This window comes from Podarcis erhardii (assembly GCF_964252035.2).
Source record: "Podarcis erhardii genome assembly, chromosome: 9".
Lineage (NCBI taxonomy): Eukaryota > Metazoa > Chordata > Lepidosauria > Squamata > Lacertidae > Podarcis > Podarcis erhardii.
The window spans coordinates 38,222,627-38,246,384 of NC_138512.1; the positions used below are offsets into that span (position 1 = coordinate 38,222,627).

Below are 23,758 nucleotides of genomic sequence, written 5' to 3' on the forward strand. Positions count from 1 at the left end.
CCAAAAGCGTTATCAAACCCTTCCAGATCTAGGACATCAGTGTTCTCTAACAAAAGCCAATCTTTCATCCAGCAGAAGGCTGTAGATTCATAATATAACCTCAAGTCTGGCAGGGCAAATCCCCCCCTTTCTTTCGCATCTGTTAGTATTTTAAACTTAATTCGGGGCTTTTTGCCCTGCCAAACGAACTTAGAGATATCCTTCTGCCACTTTCCAAAACATACCACTTTGTCCACAATCTGCAGGGTCTGAAACAAGAATAACATTTTCGGCAAAACATTCATCTTTATGTTAACATTCATCTTTATGTTAATGTTAACAGAATATCGAGTCAGGAAGTACACTGGGAGTGAAAAGGCGAAAGCACCAGAAACCTCTGCTTGCATAAACATTCTTGAAAGCAGGATTGTGTGCGACTGTCCCAACAGCACCACATAAATCTGCAATAGAAAAGGTGTCTGGAGGAGCCTCTAATGTCATAGCACCTGGCTTTTTGAATTGAATAGATTTTGGATGCATCTTTAAGAAACTCCTTACCCCTTTCAAAACAAAATTTGTGAATTTTGCAAGCCAAAGGTAACTTCTTACAACCCCACTCCAAAATAAGAATATACAGTTACATTTTTGCCAGCTTACAGCCTATTAAGAAAGCCACTGTATCACACCACCCAAGTTTTTACATCTCTGTGTGCTAGTCTGTGGGCAGATCCATACCATATATGAAAAGCACATTTAAAGTACACTCTTCCCCCAAAGAATCCTCAGAACTGTCGTTTCACTCTCACAGAGCTATAATTCCCAGCCCCCTTAAGGAACTACAGTTCCCAGTAGACGCCATGTGCTTTAAATATGAACTGAATGTGCTTTCAGTGTATGGTGTTGATCTGCCCTGTGTGCACGCACATGGATGTGTGCGCACAAGCGGTGATGAGAGGCACCTCTGTCATCCTTCACTAAATCTAATCTGACCCCAATGCCGTAGGAAGCTTCTGCCAAGGAAAAAAGGGGGGGAGGCCTGTAAGGCAACTCCATTAAAACATCCCCATTGTCATCTTGCTTTCCTCACAGATGGGACAGAGGAGAAAGTTCCTGTCTTGTGGGTGGAGTGAACAGAAGGCAACACAGTCCAAATCCACAGACTGTGCCACTCCCAGCCAGCCTGGAGCCAAGGAAAATAAGACTACCAGCTGGCACTAGCCCCTCATGCCTTAAAAGCCATCCCCACTAGCATGTTGAGAGGGCGTTCTTTAACATTAGAGGGAACGCTTCCAGAATGTATTTCTATTTAGGCTAATAGGCTGCAAGATTGCAGTACACAGCCCTGCTGTATTAGGGAGATCTATTTATAAATACCATTTGGGAGTGTATTCCATGTGCTTAGAAAAGCAGGAGCAATCGCCGATTCGCTGAGATAGGACTGAGCACACTCTACTGGCCAATGGTAAACACTACAGTTTCTTTCAACGTTGTCATTAGAACACTTCAAAAGCAGTGTAAATGTAAAACCTATCATCTTCTTTTAAAAAAGAAAAGAAAAATAAAGGTTGTTTTTCTATTATTCTACCTGGAAGACACTATGGGGATGAAGACAGGAGGAAAATACAGATTTAGAGCTGCTCCAGCTGCCTACTCTGCACATGAAACCACCATATCAGGTTACATGGGGCTGTATCCCGGCTCGCTTGGCTCACCAAACCCCTGCCATTCCCCCTACCTTAAACTCCTATGCAAACACTAAGCTCATTTCTCAACTCCCCAACTCCGTTTCAGAAGCCAACTTCTCTTTTATACTGCAGCTCTGCTTTGCCATTGTTTAAAATTGCCACTTGCCCCCTCTCAGTGTCTCTCAATTCCCTCTTCACTCAAACCTCTGCCATTGTTTTAAACCACCACTTTCTCCCTCTCAGTGTCCCTGCCTTCACTCTCCCAGGCCACAGCCGCTGCCGTTGTGCAACCTGCCATCACGTTTGCTCTCCTACCCAGCCCTGACTTCATGCAAATCCAGGATTGTGATGCGGCTCTACAAATCCTCCAGTATGAACTGCGTGATGACGTTATTTCATTTTTATTGTATATAGATAGTTGTTGGATGGATAGGAAAGACAGTGACCAGATATAAAATCAGATGGAAGTGATGAAGCATAGAAAGCTCCACAGTAGAGACGCAATTCTTACACTGTACATGATATTGTTGCTTAGTTTCAAGCCACATCCCAGAATGGCTGGCAAAGAATGTCTGGACATTTCCAACAAGAATATATGTGCAATTTTCTAGAGAAGAGGCTGCACACCTCACGCTAATAGACATAGGAACCCTGGGAGTAGAAAGAAGTAAAGTAGTTGCTTCTCTGGCCTTGGTCTAAGGATCCAGGTAAGAGGTAACTGCGGCCGATACCACAACTCTAGCAAGTATTCCTATATGAAGCACATGGTTTCAAGTACCTCTTGGTGACCTTTACGCTCCACATTTTTAACTATACCCTCAGAACTTCTGCCTTAAAAATGGTGTGTGAAGAGTCCTTAAGACTTTGTATTCCTGTCTCTTCGTACTCTTAGGAGGCATGGTGATTAAATCAAAACACCACTCATGCCCTTGAAATCATGTCCAATAAACAAGATGATTAAAAGTGTACCTGCATGAATACAAATCAGTGGATTGAGTCATATTTTCAGCTGCCTGCCAACCCACAGCTGACCTATCTGTTGTATACTTGCTGATAGCTGCAGATGTCACACCACTAAGTTGGGCTACACAGTTTTTGTCGACAAAGTTTCCATGTTGCAGTCTGCATAGAGCTTGGACTGGTGTGCATGTTGAGCCCCTCACACCTTCAGTCTGCTCATGATTCCAGAGGTACAATGGGATTCTCTGTCATTTCTCCTTGTCCCTGCTGGGATGGTGCAGAAGCAACAGATGGCACAGAAAGAGCTAAAAGAAACGAACCAGATTATGATTTAGCTCCTGTCTGATAGCATTTCTGGGTGATCTCCCCCACCCCGCTGGTTCAACAAATGAATTACTTTCTTCCTCTATTTGGTTTAGTCCCCATCTTTCTCTTCCATCCCTCCCCAACAAACACAGAATCAAGCCAAAACCTTATTAGGCACGGATATTCTGAAGCAAAGCAGCAGTTCCGAAAAATTCAAGACTGGCATAAATCCATAGCCCACAGCAGCTCTTTGCTTAAGACACATTGCCATCTAGCCACAGTACAATGTAATCTACAGCCCACACACCATAAAGAAGGGCTTTAAAACATTTTTTAAAAATGCCCTGCCACTCTGAACAATAACAAAGCGTTGATTCTGTGCTTTTCTGTTAAAATGGGCAAGAAGAAACTCAGCAAAAAAGGGAAGAAAATAAAGGGATGCATTAGTGGAAGATGGAGGAGGGGTAGTATGCCGTATTTCACCCCCCCCCCAATATTGCCTTTTTGAATTGAACATTTCCATGTCCTAGGAATAAATGATGTTCCCTTATATTAAGTAAAAACCATTGGTTCATCTAGCCCAGAACTGTCAGCAGGTCTCCAAAGGTCTCAGAGGGGTTGTGTCCAATGTTAGTCCTACTCAGAGTAAACTTATTGAAATAGACATGCCTAATTTATGTACACTGTTGTGTGGGTCAGTCTTGTCTCCCATGTTCTTGAACATCTGCATAAAACTGCTGAGTGACATCATCCCAGGGAGGAAGAGAAGATCCTAAACAGATGCCTGAGATTAGTGGTGGAATTGGATGAGGACGAGTGGATATGTGCTTATGTGTTCAACTGGTTTTGGATGGGATCGCACTCTCCATGAAGACTGTTAAGCCTGAGAGCAGGGACTTGTCACACTACTGACCTTTGTAACCCTCTCAGAGAGGCCTTTTCAGGCAGAGTGGAGTAAAAATGCAAGACACTGTTATTTGGAAGAAAAAGCAACGGAGTGCCAATCTAGATCATGCAAAACACTGATACGTGGCCTATGCTTGTTTCCAGCCAAAAATCCCCTTTCTTGATTGCAAACTGAGTTTTGGGGTAGAGCAGTAGCTGCAATAGAGTTGGATAAAGCGAATCTCACTCCAAAGTTTGTCACCCCCTCAGAAAGAAAGAAAAAAGAGGAAGAAAATGACGGGAAGGCCTTATGAGCATTTTTTCAAAACCATAAAACATTATACATATCATCACTTTGCAAAGGCTTCAGGTAGTGGGTAGGTCTGAAGGTTGGAAGTATAGCCTATAAGTTTCCCCTACAATAAATAGCATTTGCCTTTATTATTTATTGGCAAGAAGAAGTAGCCTTTACTAGTAGATAAGTAGTACATGCATTCTGCTGGTCAGCTTTCTTGCTCTAAAACACGCAAGCACTCAGCCAACAGATCCTGTTTCAAAGTTCTCAGTATTTTTCTACTGTTTTACTGTCTGTGAACCTGGGGTCAGGGAACTGCTTTCTTGCTTCTTTCTACACTACTGTTGTAGTGATAAATTTCCTCTGCATAACTACTGAAACTCATTAGTGTCTTAGGAAGTCATTGCTCTGACAGTAAGCATGTGCCTCTGCTGTTGATTTAGCTGACATCTTAAAAATGAGTTTACATGAAGCAAGTATTGCTGTTCTACTCTATTTTCATCAGAGATGGCACTATCGACACATGAACCCTCATGGTTCAGTAGTTTCACAATGCATTAATTTTCTTCACTAGATGACTAACAGGAGAAAGTTGACTTTGTCAACTTGATTTTTCATTGGATAATGCATTGGGTTCTCTGACACCCCATCTTATGAAGACAACACGAACAAGCTGCTGAATGTCCAAAGGAAAAGCTCAGGCATTTCATATCTCATCCATTCTTAAGAACGTGGGTAGAGTGTTGGAGTTTGGTGGACTGGACATAGGAAACAGGATAAAATACTTATTCTGCGAAGCTCAGGGCTAATGATGTAGTAATCAGGTTCATACATGGCTAGGCTAATATCACAGCTGGATTTACTGCAGCAAACTAGAAAAATGTTCAGGGTAAATGAATATTCCTAAACAATCAGGGAACACATACTTGGAATCCACAGCCAATCAGGGTTTCCCCAACAGTTGTTCCCAAGAGAATTGTCTTTGTTTGTCCCCAGAGCTGAAGTTCTTTAACCCTCACCTGTAGTTACCACCACCATACCAGCAACAGAAATGTTGTAATGGAAGAAAGATACATGTGCTCCATTTCTGCTGACATTAAAACTTTTTACATCGGGGGGCAGACAACAGTTCTATCCTTGTCTGAAGCTTGTCTACACACTAGGGATGGGAAATAAATTTGATTCAGTTCACATTTGAAGGTGAACCTCCCTAGCTTTCCAAAGCAGTACACACTAGCTTAGTCGATAGAGCATGAGGTTCTTAATCTCAGGGTCATGGGTTCGTGCCCCATATTCAGCAAAAATATACCTTAATTGCAAGAGTTTGGACTAGATGATGCTTGGGATTCCTTCCAACTCTATAATTCTGGGAGCCCATGATTCTAAACACAACCTTCAAAATTTATACTTCTTTGAACTTTGCAGTCCAGAACTCCAGCCAACTAATGCGTACAAAAAGGCATATCCTAGGATAAAGTGTGCATAACCAAGAATATATTTGTAAGCATAACATACCCTGTGAGGGGTAGAGGAAACAAGGATTGGGCCCATCTTCCAGAGCCAGTTTCTTACACCTGCATTAGAGTATAACATATTTTAAATTATGATCAGGAATTGACTAGATCCTCCCCGATCCCTGTAATTAACTGTGTTGCTTTCAGCTGAGCTGTTGTACCTCCCTTCAACACAACATTGCTAATTTGAATTTCCAAAAGGTATGGTAATATACATCGCTTATACCATTTTTTACACCATTCTCCTATGCATGTTTACTCAGACATACATCCTACTGTGTATCATGCAGCTGATTCCCAGGTAAGTGTATACAGTGGTACCTCGATTTAAGAGCTTAATTCGTTCTGGAGGTTCGTTCTTAACTTGAAACTGTTCTTAACCTAAGGTACCACTTTAGTTAATGGGGCCTCCCACTGCCACCGCTGCGTAATTTCTGTTCTCATCCTGAAGCAAAGTTCTTAACCAGAGTTACTATTTCTGGGTTAGCGGAGTCTGTAACCTGAAGCATCTATAACCCAAGGTATCACTGTATAATATTTCAGCCTTATTGCACCTATTTCTAGTTTGGTAGCTGATTGACTGACCTCTTTTACTCTCCCACAAGGAGCATTGAAGCAAAGCCTGCAGTAGCTGCAAATGGCCACATTAGGGAGACAGCCGACCACTAAGAACAGACAAGAAAGAAAAAGGCAGAAATCAATACACACTTCATAGAGGTGGAAGCTTCTCTGCTTTCATTCGTTTTAGATAAGGTTTAGCTAGAATAAACTCGATACCAATGCACACTGTTGGTAAAAAGGTAAAAGCATTGCCAGCACACAAAAGTCACATCTTCCCTTTGTACTGCAAATAAGTTCAAAAGCCTGAATTGCCTTTGGAAACCCTTCATGATGCTTTTATAGTGCACTTTAGAAAAATGTTATTTCCCAAGGGGTAGGGATTTGTTTTGGGCCAAAAAATGAATGGGGTAAATAAATGATTAACATACTAACCAACACTGTTGCAGATTGGCAATCATTTCCCCACAATTTTTAATTAAACTAACAACAAAAATGTCTCTACTAGAGGTATGAATTAAGGGCAAGCAACAGACAGTCACTGGGTACACACTAATTCCCTGGGTGCTACCATATATCAATTCCAGAAGGAAAACAGCATAATGGAACCACTGTACATTATCACTGGCAATATGATTTGACTCCAGAAGAAAACGTGTGTGGCCCTGTGTCAGGGGTGTGGAACCTGAAGCCCTGAAGGTGTTGCTGGACAGCACCTTCTGCCATTCCCAATAATTTATCATGCTGTCTGGGAAGAGCCACAGGCCCCGTCTTTGCCCTATGCCCTTTATTTCCCTTATCAAAGTAAAGACTACCATACAGCCTACCCAATGCCCTTTCCTTGGCCTAGTTCACAGCACCTACACCACCCCTATCTCAGCCATCTCTTGACAGCACGGCTGGTTTGCCCATGAGGTGGCCTGAGCAGTCGCCTCAGGTGGCAGAATCCCAAAGGGCAGTGCCCCTGCATATGACCCACCCACCCCTGGCACTGGAGAAATGAGGAGAGGCAACGGCAGAAATCTCACAAGAGATCTCATGAGAAGCTGCCACCATGCAACCTCAAGTGAAGCTTCGGTGGAGGGACCTGGCACCTTCCTGTTTCACCTCAGGCAGCAAAATGGGATGGGCCACCCGTTAGATAGTGCAGATTTAACAGCTGGGGATGTCAGACGCAAAGACCTGCTACCTGAATTGTGAATGCAACTTCATTCCTCTGGCCAACTGTCAGCTTCAGTAGACTTTCTACTCAAGGTGAGAGCTATTAGACATCTCCTGCCTCACACTTGGAGCAGCTTCAAGGTGTTGTTTCCTCTTTACTGCCCATACACTACAAGGCAGAAGTGGGGAACCTATGACTTTTCATAGAATCCTAGAGTTGGAAGTGACCCAAGGGTCATCTGGTCCAACCGCCTGCAATGCAGGAATCTCAACTAAAGCACCATGACAGATGACCACCCAATCTCTGCAAAAAAAAAACTTCCAAGGAAAGAGTCCACCACCTCTTGTGGGAGTCTGTTCCACTGCCAAACAGCTTTAGTCCATTTCTGGCATGCCTGAACGCTGGCCATGTTGGCAGGGTCTGGGGCAACTGAGCTTAGTACAATCATAGATTTTCGCATTCAATTTCTCATGCACAAAGATTTAGCATGCACATTCAATTTAGCACACCCTCTTGATAGGAAGTCTGAAGGTTGCTTCTTACATGATGCTTTGTGCTCTGTTGCCACTCACAAGTACAAAAATACATGAATATGGTATTTTTGAAACACCTACATGTATAAATCACTCCTTTATCAAAATGCATGTGAGCTTTGTGTGGGAAAGCTCTAGCTGCTTTTAATGTTATCATTGTATTTATCATTGTTTATAAAGCAATCAAAATAACATAAAACACGACATAGAGACTGTCCACATGCTTACAAACTAAAGTAATTTAAAATGAAAGGGAAACAGAAACAACACTAGCATGGCCTTTATATCCAACGGGATGTGCACACACAATGTCATCCAAATGTAGAACTGGAAATTGTAATTGTTCTGGGATGTAAATAGATGTCACAAATAATTCTGTATTAACACTGTAGTACTTAACTACAAACACAAGAGGTCTCCTTAAGTACGTATTTCAGATGCTGCTTTATCTCGTTAACATACCTACACCAAATATATATTCTGCAAGGGGGAAAATTAATACTGAACAGCATACCATTTGGTAAAATCTTAGAATTACATAAGAACTTGCTGAAGACTAGGGGTGGGTGGAAATCTGGTTCAGTTTGCATTTTACGATGAACCTACCTAATTTACCTTTAAGAAACAAGATGTGAACCCAAATACTGAACAGCTGTCCTTTGAAATTCACACTACTCCAGATTTTGCTGTGCTCTTCTCCAATCGTGAACCAAAAAATGTGTATATTAGTGGAAAGAACATAAAAATGCACATACCCATGAAAATAACACAGAAACACCTTGCAAGAATGTATATATTAGTCAAAACAGCATGCAAAAGATATATATTAGGAGAAATGGACTGAAATGCTAACCTTTGTGGGAATGTTAAAAAAATACAATCTGAAGTAAAACTATGGGGAACTGAATTTAAGATCAGGAAAATGAGAAAGTTGAAATAGACAAATTTTCCATCCCTTCTGAATGCTCATCCCATATGGTTACTATCACTTTAAATGACACAGCAAATACAATATTGGCGTCCTATCACTATAAGGAGGTAGTTGTGAAAATTTCAGTTCCATCAAGTATTCCTGCAGTCTTCAGTTAGGCCCATGACCTCTTCCCCCTGGGGTCAGATCCAAATAGTGAACCAGGGCACAGAAATGGCTCACTGTGTGGAACAGCAACCATGTGGTACAATGCAGCTGAACCAAAACGGACTTTCCCCTTGTTTTTCCTGTCCAGTTTGCAATGATGACTTGGGCAGGTCATTTTTACTCTCTCACACACACACAAACACCAAAAATGATAGACTCCTTCCTATTACAAACAATTCTAACCAAATCAGAGAGCCAGTGTGTATAGTAGTGGTTGGAGTGTTGGACTAGGATCTGGGAGAATTTGAATTCTCTCTCAGCCATGAAGCTAGGTTATATTGGGCTGGTCGCTGCTGCCTCCCAGCCTAACCTACTTCACAGGGTTGTTGTGGGGATTAAATGAGGAGGGAGAGAACAGTGTACGCCACCTTGAACTCCTTGGAGGAAACGTGGGGTATAAATATAGTAAAATAAACAAAAAATCATGCCATTAATCTAGCCCCATTTGGTTACCCAGTCACCATCTCAGATTTGGTTCACATGTAGACCAAATACCCAACATGCTGGATTGAAAACCATGGGGACTAGAAAGAGCAGCAGCATTTTCATTCATTCATATATCCAGATTTCTAGCTTTCTCCATGTGGAAGGCAAGAGTGTGGACGACAGAAAGGTCTAAACAACAATAACCACCCCACCCTACATTCAAAACTTAATTAAAATCTGATAAATAAAGCATGCTACAAGCTCTAATCCTGGTACCCATGAGAGCACATTTAAATAGTGTTCCTATTTAAATACCATTGAACGGCCCATTAAATCCAGCCTTTCTCTTCTCAGCTTGCTTAACCTTTCCCTGCAGGTCAAGGCATATATATCATCCCACTCACATTACAAGCACAAGAGGTTGATGCTGAACGTGACAGCCAGCTCTCACATTTCACAGATTTGTAGAGTTGGAAGCATAGCTGTCAACTTACAGATTGGAAAATATGGGACCAGCAGCCTTGAAAATAAGGGACCAACAGCCAAAATAAGGGACCTGCAGCCTCGCCTGTTCCAGGCACTCCAGTCTTCCTGTCCTCCTGCAGTCTGATCAAACTCAAGCTGGTAGCTTCGAGAACACTGTCCAACCAACTTTGTAAGCAGAGGTTCAACTGAATAGAATCTGAATCACATGCACCACAAGGCCTATGCAGCCTCAACTTAAGATGGCTCCCTAGCCTGGCTTTGCACTGTTTGCAGCAGCACGTGCAACAAAATGGCATCCAGCATTCAAAAACCCCCTTAGCTTGCATTAACTAGCCACACACAAGGCATGCAAGCTCCACCCCCAGTCGTTCTTAGACTTCTTATTGGGTGAGCAACACAGCCATGCAACACAGCTGGAGCCTCCCTTCTCCCTGGCCGGCAGGGAGGAAGGGAGAGGAGCTGCTTCCTTTGAAATTTAAGGGACATCATTTAAGGGACATTTAAGGGACATCCATCAATAAGGGACAGCAGCAGGACATGGTGCTGGAATAAGAGACTGTCCCTTCAAATAAGGGACACTTGACAGCTATGGTTGGAAGGGACCCTAAGGGTTATCTAGTCCTACCCCCTGTAATAAAGCAATCTCTACTAAAGCATCGGAATTTTATATCAGATATGTATTTTACCACACAGACCTTGAGAAGCAACAGAAAAATCTGCACAGACAGATGGCAAAGTGTGCTAATTCCACCACATAATCCCATCCGTAAACATCAGAAAGCTGTGCTTTTAAATATAGACTGTCAGCATTCCAGCTTTACATAAATATACAGCACAGAGAAAAAGGTTGTGTATGTTTTTCTGTATATCATAGCATAACCAATATGAAAGTTAGCTGAAGCTTAGTCCATTTTTTATAAAGCAAGTTTCCAGGAAGGTACACCTCCAGTTTACTTCCTCCCTTTCCAAAATGGATGACCATAGGCTTGGGAGTCTGTCATAGCTGCTGCTTTTGTGATATATTCTAGCTTTCCTTTCACCTTCTCAATAAAGGGATGCCTTTGCAGCAAGCCAGCTTCCCGATTCATTCACACTCTCTTCTAGGCATTTGATAGGTGTCATACTGCTAGGAGATAGTGTCCTAAAGTGATTAAGGCTGCAGCCCTATTTCTTCCTAACAGGGAGAAAGCTCCATTATACACACTGGGACTTACTTCTGAGTATACATGTACAGGATTGTGCTGTAATGTTACAAGAAAGACAACTGACTGTATTACTATATTATAAATCCACCCTTCCTACAAGGATAATGTACATGGTTCTGCTCTGCTCATTTTATCTTCAAAACACCACTATAAGTTAGGGGAGGCTGAGAGACATGGACTCATCCCATCAAGCTTTGTGGCTGGGGTTTTAATTCTTACCAAACACCAGCACCAGAAGTGTGGCGTGGGAGAACAATGCTTGAACAGTTGCATCAGACCAAGCTGTTGTCATAGTCTTGTTGCTAAGCAACAACATACAGATCTCAGTGGAGTGGGAGGCCAACCAGCAAAGAGTTTATGAGGTGTACTTGCCTGGAGGCAGAATCAGCTTGCAAAGTCAGGTCAGGTCCAGCCCTAGGGTCCAGCAAACAGCAATCCGTGTGGTGAGACAGTCCAGAAGTCAAGGAATCCGATGGTCATGGGTCAAGACATGTAGGAAGCAGCAAGGTAGGGCCAGGAACTACAAGTGTTGTTACCAGCATCTGACTGCTGCTGGAAACTCTGCTTAAGAAAACTGAAGCCAGCTGGTTCTCATCAGCACCTCCTCCACCACCTCCCCTTTCAGGCTGTTGTTCAGCAGGTGAAGCTGATTCCTGGGCCATCACAGTTGTGGGTGTTGCAGTATAGGTATGTGGAACTTGTGGCCCTGCAGGTGCTGTTGGATTCCAAATCTTATTATCTCTGACCTTTAGCCATCCTGGGAGTTGGAGCCCGATAACGTTTGGAAGACCACAAGTTCCCCATCCCACCTCTGGAAGATAACACAACATTCTTGCAGGAGAGCAGCTGTATTGAGACTTGAGGAAACATGCTCCTCATCTCTCTTTCTCTGATCACCCCCTCTACCCGTCAGATGTCAAGGCAATAAGCAATTCTCTTACTTTTAAAAGACATCTGAAGGTAGCCCTGTTTAGGAATGTGTTTAATGTTTAATGCTGTATTGTGTTTTTAATATTCCACTGGAAGCCACCCAGAGTGGCTGGGGAAACCCAGCCAGATGGGCAGGATATACCGTATTTTTCGCTCTATAAGACGCACCAGACCACAAGACGCACCTAGGTTTTGGAGGAGGAAAACAAGAAAAAAAATATTCTGAATCTCAGAAGCCAGAACAGCAAGAGGGATCGCTGCACAGTGAAAGCAGCAATCCCTCTTGCTGTTCTGGCTTCTGGGATAGCTGCGCAGTCTGCATTCACTCCATAAGACGCACACACATTTTCCCTTACTTTTTAGGAGGGAAAAAGTGAGTCTTATAGAGCAAAAAATACTTTTGCTGGGTAATATATATATTACCCAGCAACTACAAAACTGTTCAGGAGTGTTGAGGTTCAAGGAACTGCAAGAAAGTGCCTGCCCAGATATATTTTTTTAAAAAGGTAAATGACCCCTGACCGTTAAGTCCAGTCACAGATGACTCTGGGGTTGCGGCGCTCATCTCACTTTACAGGCCGAGGGAGCCAGCATTTGTCTGCAGACAGTTTTTCCGGGTCATGTGGCCAGCATGACTAAGCCACTTCTGGCTCAATGGAACACCGAAACCAGAGCAGCGCACGGAAACGCCATTTACCTTCCCACCGGAACGGTACCTATTTATTTACTTGCACTTTTTGGCGTGCTTTCAAACTGCTTGGTTGGCAGGAGCTGGGACTGAGCAATGGGAGCTCACCCCGTCACAGGAATTCGAACCACCGACCTTCTGATTGGCAAGCCCAAGAGGCTCAGTGGTTTAAACAACAGAGCCACCCACGTCCCTACAACATATTAGTTATTTAGAATTTTGTACACCGGGTGATATAGCAAATGAATGGCATGTAAACATTTTAGGAAAGCTGCCTTCTCTTGGCATTATTCCAAGGACTCATTTGGCCCTACATCATTGCAATCACATCCTGATTGCCATGGAAACTACAACTTCAGATCCAGTTCCAAATTTCCATGGTGAACACTTAGTAGTAAGAGACGTACTGAGACAAAATAGAAAGCAGGTTTTTTGGTGGAAGGGGAGGGGGAGGTAGCATTAAATGATACACCAGACTCTTACCAGCGGATCTTTCAATCTTTAAGGTAAGTTGGAAATAGGATAGATACATATGCATAGTTTCATCCTTCAACCAAGAGAACATTGAGTAGTTTCAAAGTAACTTAGGTTGGACCTGAAGAGAGGCAATGAAGTCACAGACCATAGTAACAAAGTCCACACACAGACCGTCCCAGGACCAAACCCTAGCAGCTCCACCATAGCAGAGGATGGAAAAGGCTGCACCAGATCCTGGGGAATTGCTGCCATCCATCAGTAAGCAGCCCTGGTCTAGATCGATCAATAGCCTGCACCTCAGAAAAAGGCTGTATACTATATCCCTCTCCAATAGCAACAGTTGAATATTCCTCCCACCCAAAGCAGTTGGGTGTATTGAACTTTATCACAATACTAAGGGAGCACACAGTCACTTACCTGGGTGTAAGCTCCATGAACACAGTGGGGCTTCCAAGAAGACAGATGTCTGTATATTATATATAATATGTTATTATCATATTATTACAGAATCAGAATCAAGCTTTGGTTATCTGATGGTACATGGAGTTATAATGTATACAGTGTAGGAATTAAAAGAAACTCAGTGTGCAAACTGGTAAAAATATATGAATTAAGCTTTTATACTTCACTAGCTGGATTAAATGGAGCAGATTGTAATATCCAGGATTACCTAGTAAACTGTCTACCCCCAGGGCCCACTAAGATGGCTGAACATAACTAAGACCCACCAATCACAAAATGGTGGTGCAGGGGCAGAAGTTACAAAATGGTGGCAAGGCAGAGTTTGGCACAAGGAGCTGGCAATCACTTACATGATTTTCTACTGGTATCAAATCAATCTTTCGAAATGGCTATTTTTTCCTCAGCATTTTCCTTGCAGCAAGGAATCCACTATGACAGTTTTCTTCGTGCTAAATACAGGCACTTTTTCTGGTGGCATTGGGAAAGCTGATCCAGCTTTAAGTACGGAAAGCTTTTGCTTTTATATTTTTGTATTTCCACCCAGCCTCTCAAAAATATTTTGCCCATCTCTTGTGGTTTCTTCTCCCATTTTCTCTTCCATGGCCATGTACATTCACTTTCTTGTCCTGTTTCTTCTGATATCCCCCCTTTTCTATTCCCGGTTTGTCTGTTGTTGATTATGTTATATATTAGCCTTTTATCTCACTTTCTAATTTCCTTCAACATCTTCTCAGTTCCTTTTGCCTTAGTGGAGGAAGACATTTCCCTCCTCTCCCCTGCCCCACTGTCTCAGCATGCAAGGAGTTATGGGTGCTGGCATGAGTATATTTTTCCCAAGTAGTTTATAATATTGCAACTGGAGCTAAGTTTAAGCCACTAAAGAATGAAAGATCTTGAGGGTTTTAATCTCTGTTCAAAATGACACCTGCATTTGCAGCATCACAAACATATGTTCTTGTATACAATTTTGTGAAGTAAAACTAAAAGTGCATTATATTATATTATTTTATATTTTATTTAGCAACTGACAAATGCAGACACTGATAAACAAAAACACTGAGATTATGCACCATAAAATTGTAGGTCTTTTCTGAACTGCAATGTTCAAGCAATATTTGTGAGTTGAAGAATCATCATAAGATCATGGTAAGCAGTGGTATGGCTTTCCTGTCTTATCAAAAGTGTTCTCAGATCTATTACAACATTGCTTTCCAAACACTGTTGGAGTAACAGACACTTCTATAAACAAGGACCATTTTTAGTGCAAAGATGTGGCTATGATGATCAGTAAGTGTTTGTTACTGCCAGATGGAAGTATTGTAATGAGTAATACAGTAAAGTCTATTCAGAAACTGCAGCTGTAAAATGCTGTGAGTCATTCCCTTAGCATACTAGCAAAAGAAGCATGTTATCACCAGAGGTTTAGAAGAGACATAACCAGCTCATTTGGATGCACTGGTGATATTGATTATAAAAGCCCTCTGTTGTCCGAGACATAGATATCTGACATTCAGCCTTGCTTTCCATAGTCAGTTGAAATGGTCAACAAAAATGTCTGAAGTCAATGATCCTAACATTAAATGTTTTAGAGCTGCAAACAATTTTTTACAGAGGCCACCAACTGACAAATCTACTTTTCTCTCTCAGATGCCCTAATCTTACTGCCCTTCACAACAAGTATTAGTTTCCCTTTTCATTAATTATTTTTATCTCGAGTACTGGAGCCTGGTGCATCACAGCTACATTCCACCCACTGTGAAATTTAAGTGCAGATTAGGGTATATATGAGGTCTACTGGGGATTGCTTTCCTTCAAGTGGCTTCCCTGTAAGACTGAGATGGAATAGTTGACATGTATGGTTGCACTTGTAGGTGTGTGCACCTCTTTATATCTTAATACAGGGTGATTAATAATGAAATATACCGTTTCAACACACTATAAAAAAGAAGAATGTAATATATATTACCTGTGACAGAATTGTAGGGGAATGTTTAAAGCTTTTTTAGAAACAGTCACAGATGTTCTATATGTGCACCCATTGTCACACATCGAACCGGTAATCCTTATCTGCCGAAACACGACTCACCCTACGCGTTGATTTTCCCGGGCTTCGTTGAATGGTGGTGCAAACACTATTGACTTCTTCTGAAACAGACGGTCGTCCAGGACTTCTAAGTTTGCACAATCAGCTCATAGTTTCACATTTTTTATGCCAATTGTAGATACATTTTCTGCTTGGAGGTTTTTCCCCCCGAATCATGATCGAAAATGCCATCGCACAACAGTTTCAGATTCCGTTTTGCTCACTTCAAGAACACAAAACACCTTCTCCACTGCAGACACAGCCATTTTGCCTGACTAGTCACATGAATCACACGCTATCGCCTATGTCACTTCCCTCAGTAGTAGAACACAAACTTTATGAGTACAGTGGTACCTCGGGTTAACAACTTAATTCGTTCTGGACGTCTGTTCTTAACCTGAAACTGTTTTTAACCTGATGTACCACTTTAGCAAATGGGACCTCCTGCTGCCGCTGCACCACCGCAGCATGATTTCTGTTCTCATCCTGAAGCAAAGTTCTTAACCTGAGGTACTATTTCTGGGTTAGCAGAGTCCGTAACCTGAAGCGTATGTAACCCGAGGTACCACTGTACATCTACTTCACGGTTCGCAGTTGTGATCCGTGTCATTGCCTGTTACCGCCTTACAGCATCTGAAAACTGTATACTTCATTATGAATCACCCTGCATATTAAACCTTTGCCCAACTAATTTGTAAAGACCCCTCTACCTGAACTGTACATTTCCTCTCAACAAATTCAACTTAGGAAAATTTAACCTCTAGTAAACATCTTACATAAGGTTGCAATCTGAAACTTAAAGCAATGCCACAATAAAAAAGGCAAGGCAGTAATCTATTCTCTGGTTCAAAATACCAATCTGGCAAAACACTGAAAATGATATCAAAGCTTGGATTTGACTTTTTCAACATACAGAATAATTGCAAAGGAATTTTTTTATTGTAAGTTCATGATCTGTATTGCCATGAACATCCCCATACTAAAACGTTGATTTACAAATCCACTAAACACAGCAAGCATTTTTTGTTCCTTCTCTACTCCCCCAAGCTCTATGGAACAGCAATTCTGACAGGTTGAATTCTTTCTGCTCTAGTACATTCGATTTCCTGAATGCCTCTCTCATCTCCAACACAGTCCAAAGTAGCAAGAAAACTATTGAGACTTTACATTTTCTGAAGTTTCAAGTATGCATTGTGGTTTAAGATTATAGCCCAACTTTCTTTAAAGCCCTCAAGGGAGCATTATACGGTAATGTTAAATAAACAGAGTACAAGAAACCGATTCAAAAACAAACACCACTAAAGAAAAATGCCTAGCAGTGTATACTAGAAGTGATTTTAATGAGCTTGTACCATTTTACTTGGTTGTAAACTGCCTGGTATGTATCTTTTTATGACAGGTGGTATATAAATGGTTTACAATAGACAAAACAATAATACAGTGGTACCTCGGGTTACATATGCTTTAGGTTACATACGCTTTAGGTTACACACTCTGCTAACCCAGAAATAGTGTTTCAGGTTAAGAACTTTGCTTCAGGATGAGAACAGAAATCGTGCTCCGGCGGCACAGCAGCAGCAGGAGGCCGCATTAGCTAAAGTGGTGCTTCAGGTTAAGAACAGTTTCAGGTTAAGAACGAACCTCTGGAACAAATTAAGTACTTAATCCGAGGTACCACTGTACAGTGGTGCCTCGCAAGACGAAAAGAATCCGTTCCGCGAGTCTCTTCGTCTAGCGGTTTTTTCATCTTGCGAAGCAAACCCATTGACGGCTTAGCGCTATTAGCGCTATTAGCGCTATTAGCGGCTTTTAGCGGCTTATCAGCTTAGCGGATAAGCAGATAAGCGGCTTAGCGGCTTAGAAAAAAGGGGGGAGGGGAAAAAACCCGCAGGAACTCGCAAGACATTTTCGTCTTGCGAAGCAAGCCCATAGGAAATCCGTTTTGCGAAGCACCTCCAAAACGGAAAACTCTTTTGTCTAGCGAGTTTTCCGTCTTGCGAGGCATTTGTCTTACGGGGCACCACTGTACTTGTATGCAATAATCAACAAATATCATACAATACAGTTACTTCATTTCTCTTGTCTATAAATAAGCAATACTTTGTATACTGTTCACTAATACTGAATGTGAAGCTTATTGACTGCATGTGTCTCCTTGCCAGTCTCTTAACTCCACATTTGGAGAAAATCATTTTCCTGTCTTATTACCTACACCCCAAGAGATATTTATCCAGAAATTCTACCTTGAATTGTTCTACTTAGTTTTGGCTGCTTCTCAACTATTTTCAGGTTCCAGGGACAACTACATCCATTTCCAATACCCCAGTCCTTTTAACATTGATTTGCATGCCCCCACTATCTGCACAGTGACAATGATAAATAACTGCTAACTAATAATGGTACAAATTTATTGCAAAATATTTCAGTAGATCAGACTTTTTATGTGTACTAAAAAGAAGAAGAAAAACAGAGTATTTATCTGTCAATTTTCTCAATGGGAGTTTCCGACCGCCCACTGCGTCTTGGTTGTTGAACGTTTTGGAAGTCGAACAGTTTTCCAGAACAGATTACGTTCGACAACCAAGGTTCCACTGTATTTTAAAAAGAAAGGGGAACAGAAATAACAATAGTAGGGCCTTTGTATCCAATAGGATGTGTACACTTTGCATTTGTGCTTGAATTGCTGCACCATCATGGTAGAAGCAGCCGTTAGATTTAATTGCAGAAAAGCAAGTGTAATCCAAATGTAGAATTGGAAATTGTAATTGTTCTGGGACGTAAATAAATGCCACGAATAATTCCGTATTAAAACTGTAGTACTTAACAACAAACACAAGAGGTCTCCTTAACTATGTATTTCAGATGCTGCTTTATCTCCAGTTAGCACACCAACACCAAATATATATTCTGCAAGAACTTTTTTAAAAATACTGCACAGCATACCATTTGGTAAAATCTTTGAATTACATAAGAACTTGCTGAAGACTAGGGGTGCGTCGAAATTTGGTTCAGCTTGCATTTCACGATGAGCCTACCTAATTTACCTTTCAAGAAACAATATGTGAACCCAAATACAGCTGTCCTGTGAAATTCACACTAAGTGCATATTAGGAGACAGTGTACATAAAAATGCACATACCCATGAAAATAACATGCAAAACACCTTATACTGTATCTTGCAAGGATGTATATATTAGTCAAAACTGTGTGCAAAACGTATTTATTAGGAGAAATGGACTGAAACGCTAATCTTTGTGGGAATGTTGAAAAAAATGCAATCTGATGTGAAAATATGGTGAACTGAATTTAAGATCAGGAAAATGAGAAAGTTGAAATAGGGAAATTTTCCACCACTTCTGAATGCACATGCCATATGGTTACTATCACTTTAAATGAAACAGCAAATACAGTATATAGGCTCCCTGTATTAGAGGTAGTTGTGGAAATTTCAGTTCCATCAAGTTTTCCTGCACTAATATTCTGCAGTTTACACTCATCAAATAGACACTTACAGTCTTCAATCAGGTCACCATTTATTTATTTCTTGAAGTTTTAAAGCCATATGTCCGGATTTTGCTGTACATTTGATCTTACTTGTACTGTTAGGAAAACTATCTGGTCTAATGGCAATTTACTTTGGAACTCCCTGCCTATTGATATCTGGAATGCGCCATTGCTGTACCGTATGTACCCTTCTGGGCACCTACTTAGAAGTATGTGAATTATATTAGATGAATAAAATTTTTCGCTCAGCCTCCTTTCATCTTTTGCTCACAAAGTTTGTCCTACGGGAAGTGGGGGGTGGGGGTGGGATATGGTTCAGTTGCTTTCATTTTTCTTTCTACATCTAACCCTCAACCTCCCAGTTTGGTGCTGCTAGACAACACACTATTATTAGACACAATACTATTGCACACCGCCTCCAAGCAGCTCAGGATGGCATAATGAGCTACAATTAGTTGAAGAGTTACAAGGACTAACTCTCTCACTCTCTCTGTTTCGTATATAATTTATAATAATTTTACTGAAAGCATTCCACCCATGGGTACACTGTTTCACCCGACTATATCTTCTTGTGGATCCCATGACCTAATGCAGTCCCTTTGAGTTGACGAGATCTAATTAGCTTTATGGTGCCTACTTTTCCATCAGATGACTTGCATCTTAAGTGGTGGGCAGAGATCTGCAATACTGAGAACTATGTTGACTAAAGTAATGTCTAGCTAACAACGCCTGGCTGTGAGTTGTGAAGGCCACTCCCTGCAAAGCCCTTTCCACCTGGTCTAGGGGGCAGGGCCCACACTCACCCAGCTCTACTAAAGAGGCTCCTGGTGAAACCAGAGGGACATTGCTAAACCTGACAACAAACCCTAACTATTGGATTCTTTCCCCACATCTTTTTGTGCCTGCCAAACAGCCATGTCATGCTTAGGATAATATTTTATTCTCTTTGTTAATTATGCTGTTCTAAATGTGCATTTTATATTTGACTTCACTTAAGAATGGTTTTTTTAAAATTCCTTTTTGTTAACTTAGTTTGTGTTAAATATGCATTCTGTAGTTGACCTCCTTTGTAATGTTTTATTTTGAAATCTTTTAAGATAATGTTTTAGTTTTCTGTTAATTATGTTGCTTTGGCTGTATACTCTATATTTGACTTTCTTCAGATTGTTTTATTGATGTTTTATTGATTTTTTAATATTCTGTAAATCACTTTGAGATTTTTCTTAAAAATATAAAGGAGTATAGAAATGAAATGAAATGAATAATAATAATAATAATAATAATAATAATAATAATGATGTATTGTATCGTTTAAATGGACAGGTCTGGCACTGTTGTGCTTTTGCAAAGTTGTCTCTTATTTTGGGGTAGGGGGAAAGAGTACCAAAATGAAGACAGCTTTTTCTTTATTGACCCCTCCCTATTACAAACAATTCTAACCAAATCAGAGAGCCAGTGTGTATATGTAGTGGTTAGAGTGTTGGACTAGGATCTGGGAGGCCAGAGTTTGAATTCTCTCTCAGCCATGAAGCACACTGGGTTATATTGGGCTGGTCGCTGCTGCCTCCCAGCCTAACCTACTTCACAGGGTTGTTGTGGGGAACAGTATACCCCACCTTGAACTCCTTGGAGGAAACGTGGGGTATAAATGTAGTAAAATAAACAAAAAAATCATGCTATTAATCTAGCCCCATTTAGCTACCCAGTAACCATCTCAGATTTGGATCACATGTAGACCAAATACCCAACATGCAGGATAGAAAACATGGGGACTGGAAAGAGCAGCAGCATTTTCATTCATTCATTTACAGTGGTGCCCCGCAAGACGAACGCCTCACAAGACGGAAAACCCGCTAGACGAAAGGGTTTTCCGTTTTGGAGGCGCTTCGCAAAACGAATTTCCCTATGGGCTTGCTTCGCAAGACGAAAATGTATTGCAAGTTCCTGCGGGGTTTCCCCCCCCCCTTTTCTAAGCCGCTAAGCCGCTTATCAGCTGATCCGCTAAGCCGCTAAGCCGTCAATGGGCTTGCTTCGCAAGACGAAAAAACCGCTAGACAAAGAGAATCGCGGAACGGATTCTTTTCGTCTTGCGAGGCACCACTGTATCCAGTTTTCTAGCTTTCTCCATGTGGAAGGCAAGAGTGTAGACAACACAAAGGTCTAAACAATGACAACCACCCCACCCTACATTCAAAACTTAACTAAAATCTGATAAATAAAGCATCCCACAAGCTCTAATCCTAATACCCGTGAGAGCTACTGTAAAAATAAAGGTCTTGCAGTGTTCCTATTTAAATACCATTAAATCCAGCCTCTCTCTTCTCAGCTTGCTTAACTTTTCCCTGCAGGTCAAGGCCTATACATCATCCCACTCACATTACAAGCACAAGAGGTTGATGCTGAACATGACAGCCAGCTCTCATATTTCACAGATTTGTAGAGTTCGAAGGGACCCTAAGGGTCATCTAGTCCAACCCCCTGCAATAAAGCAATCTCTACTAAAGCATCGGAATTTTGTATCAGATACGTCATTTACTACACAGACCTTGAGAAGCAACAGAAAAATCTGCACAGACAGATGGCAAAGTGTGCTAATTCCACCACATAATCCCATCCATAAACATCAGAAAGCTGTGCTTTTAATTATAGATTGTCAGCATTCCAGCTTTACATAAATATACAACACAGAGAAAAAGGTTGTGTATGTTTTTCTGTATATCACAGCATAACCAATATGAAAGTTAGCTGAAGCTTAGTCCATTTTTTTATAAAGCAAGTTTCCAGGAAAGTACACCTCCAGTTTACTTCCTCCCTCTCCAAAATGGATGACCATAGGCTTGGGAGTCTGCCATAGCTGCTGCTTTTGTGATATATTCTAGCTTTCCTTTCACCTTCTCAATAAAGGGATGCCTTTGCAGCAAGCCAGCTTCCCGATTCATTCACACTCTCTTCTAGGCATTTGATAGGTGTCATACTGCTAGGAGACAGTGTCCTAAAGTGACTAAGGCTGCAGCCCTATTCCTTCCTAACAGGGAGAAAGCTCCATTATACACACTGGGACTTACTTCTGAGTATACATGTACAGGATATATGAAAGAAGGTTTTATACTTCACCAGTTGGATTAAAAGGAGCATATAGTATTACAGTGGTGCCCCGCAAGACGAACGCCTCGCAAGACGGAAAACCCGCTAGACGAAAGGGTTTTCCGTTTTGGAGGTGCTTCGCAAAACGAATTTCCTATGGGCTTGCTTCGCAAGACGAATATGTCTTGCGAGTTCCTGCGGGGGGTTTTTTCCTCCCCCCCCCCTTTTCTAAGCCGCTTATCTGCTTATCCGCTAAGCCGCTAAAAGCCGCTAATAGCGCTCATCCGCTGAGCCGTCAATGGGCTTGCTTTGCAAGACGAAAAAACCGCTAGACGAAGAGACTCGCTGAACGGATTAATTTCGTCTTGCGAGGCACCACTGTATTTAGGATTAACTAGATCATAAATTATTAAACTGCTTATCCCCAGGCCCACTAAATTGGCTGAACATGACTAAGACCCACCAGTCACAAAATGGTGGTGCAGGGGCAGAAGAAGTTACAAAATGGTGGCAAGGCAGAGTTTGGCACAAGGCGCTGGCAATCACTTGCATGATTTTCTACTGGTAACAAATCAATCTTTGGAAATGGCTATTTTTTACCTCAGCATTTTCCTTGCAGCAAGGAATCCACTACAATAGTTTTCTTCTTGCTAAATACTGGCACTTTTTCTGGTGGCATTGGGAAAGCTGATCCAGCTTTAAGTGCGGAAAGCTTTTGCTTTTATATTTACATATTTCCACCCAGTCTCTCAAAAATATTTTACCCATCTCTTGTGGTTTCTTCTCCCATTTTCTCTTTCATGGCCATGTACATTCACTTTTTTGTCCTGTTTCTTCTGATATCCCCCCTTTTCCATTCCCGGTTTGTCTGTTGTTGATTATGTTAAATATTAGCTGTTTATCTCACTTTCTAACTTCCTTCAACATCTCCTCAGTTCCTCTTCCCTTAAGAGAGGGAGACATTTCCCTCCTCTCTCCTGCCAACTTTGTTTCCCCTGCCCCGTTATCTCAGAATGTAAGGAATTATGGGTGCTGGCATGGTATGTTGAACACATTTAGTGAATGATTTTGTTTTAAACAAGCTTCTGTATCATGTATTTGTACATTAACAGATATTTTAGGCTATATATTTTCTGGTGGGATTGTTTTCCTGCAGGAGGGGAGCTGACAGGAAAAAAATAAAAATCACCTTTAAGGACAATCAAAGATGAAGGAGAAGAATGTTTGGAGGGGCTTTTGACTTTGCAGCAGAGGGATGGGGGGGGGAACGGTTGTGGGGAAAGCATCCATGTTGAAAGAATAGTAACTCTGGCCAGAGAATAAGAGATTACATTTACTGCTGAAATATCATCTTGGCTGTGAGTCCTGCAAGCCCTGCTCCCTGCCTTCTTCCAACTG

At 41.5% G+C, this 23,758-nt stretch overlaps 1 protein-coding gene and 1 long non-coding RNA gene across 13 annotated transcripts in view; one reads left to right on the top strand and one right to left on the bottom strand.

The window, feature by feature from the left end:
* Window positions 1-23,758, bottom strand: part of LOC309349473 (uncharacterized protein) — a gene marked incomplete at its 5' end in the record, with an annotated part of 127,174 nt that overhangs the window by 100,944 nt on the left and 2,472 nt on the right. For 3 of the 11 annotated variants that reach the window (XR_014159926.1, XR_014159930.1, XR_014159932.1), the window contains one exon: window positions 23,268-23,680. The exons of 2 other annotated variants lie outside the window; for them this stretch is intronic. Coding sequence is in view for 1 of the 9 variants with exons in the window: in XM_081875531.1 (XP_081731657.1) it covers window positions 11,352-11,448 (97 nt within the window). Of the gene's footprint in view, window positions 1-5,625; window positions 5,685-6,209; window positions 6,256-11,351; window positions 11,449-14,395; window positions 14,471-18,807; window positions 19,480-22,960; window positions 23,681-23,758 lie in introns of those variants that run through there. 6 more of the 11 variants (XR_014159935.1, XR_014159934.1, XR_014159927.1 and 3 more) reach the window with 6 other exon arrangements.
* Window positions 11,461-23,758, top strand: part of LOC309349482 — a 31,527-nt gene continuing 19,229 nt past the window's right edge. The window contains exon 1 of one of the 2 annotated variants that reach the window (XR_014159945.1): window positions 11,461-11,639. This is a non-coding gene — a long non-coding RNA (uncharacterized lncRNA). The remainder of the gene's footprint in view (window positions 11,640-23,758) is intronic. The other variant, XR_014159946.1, reaches the window with a different exon arrangement.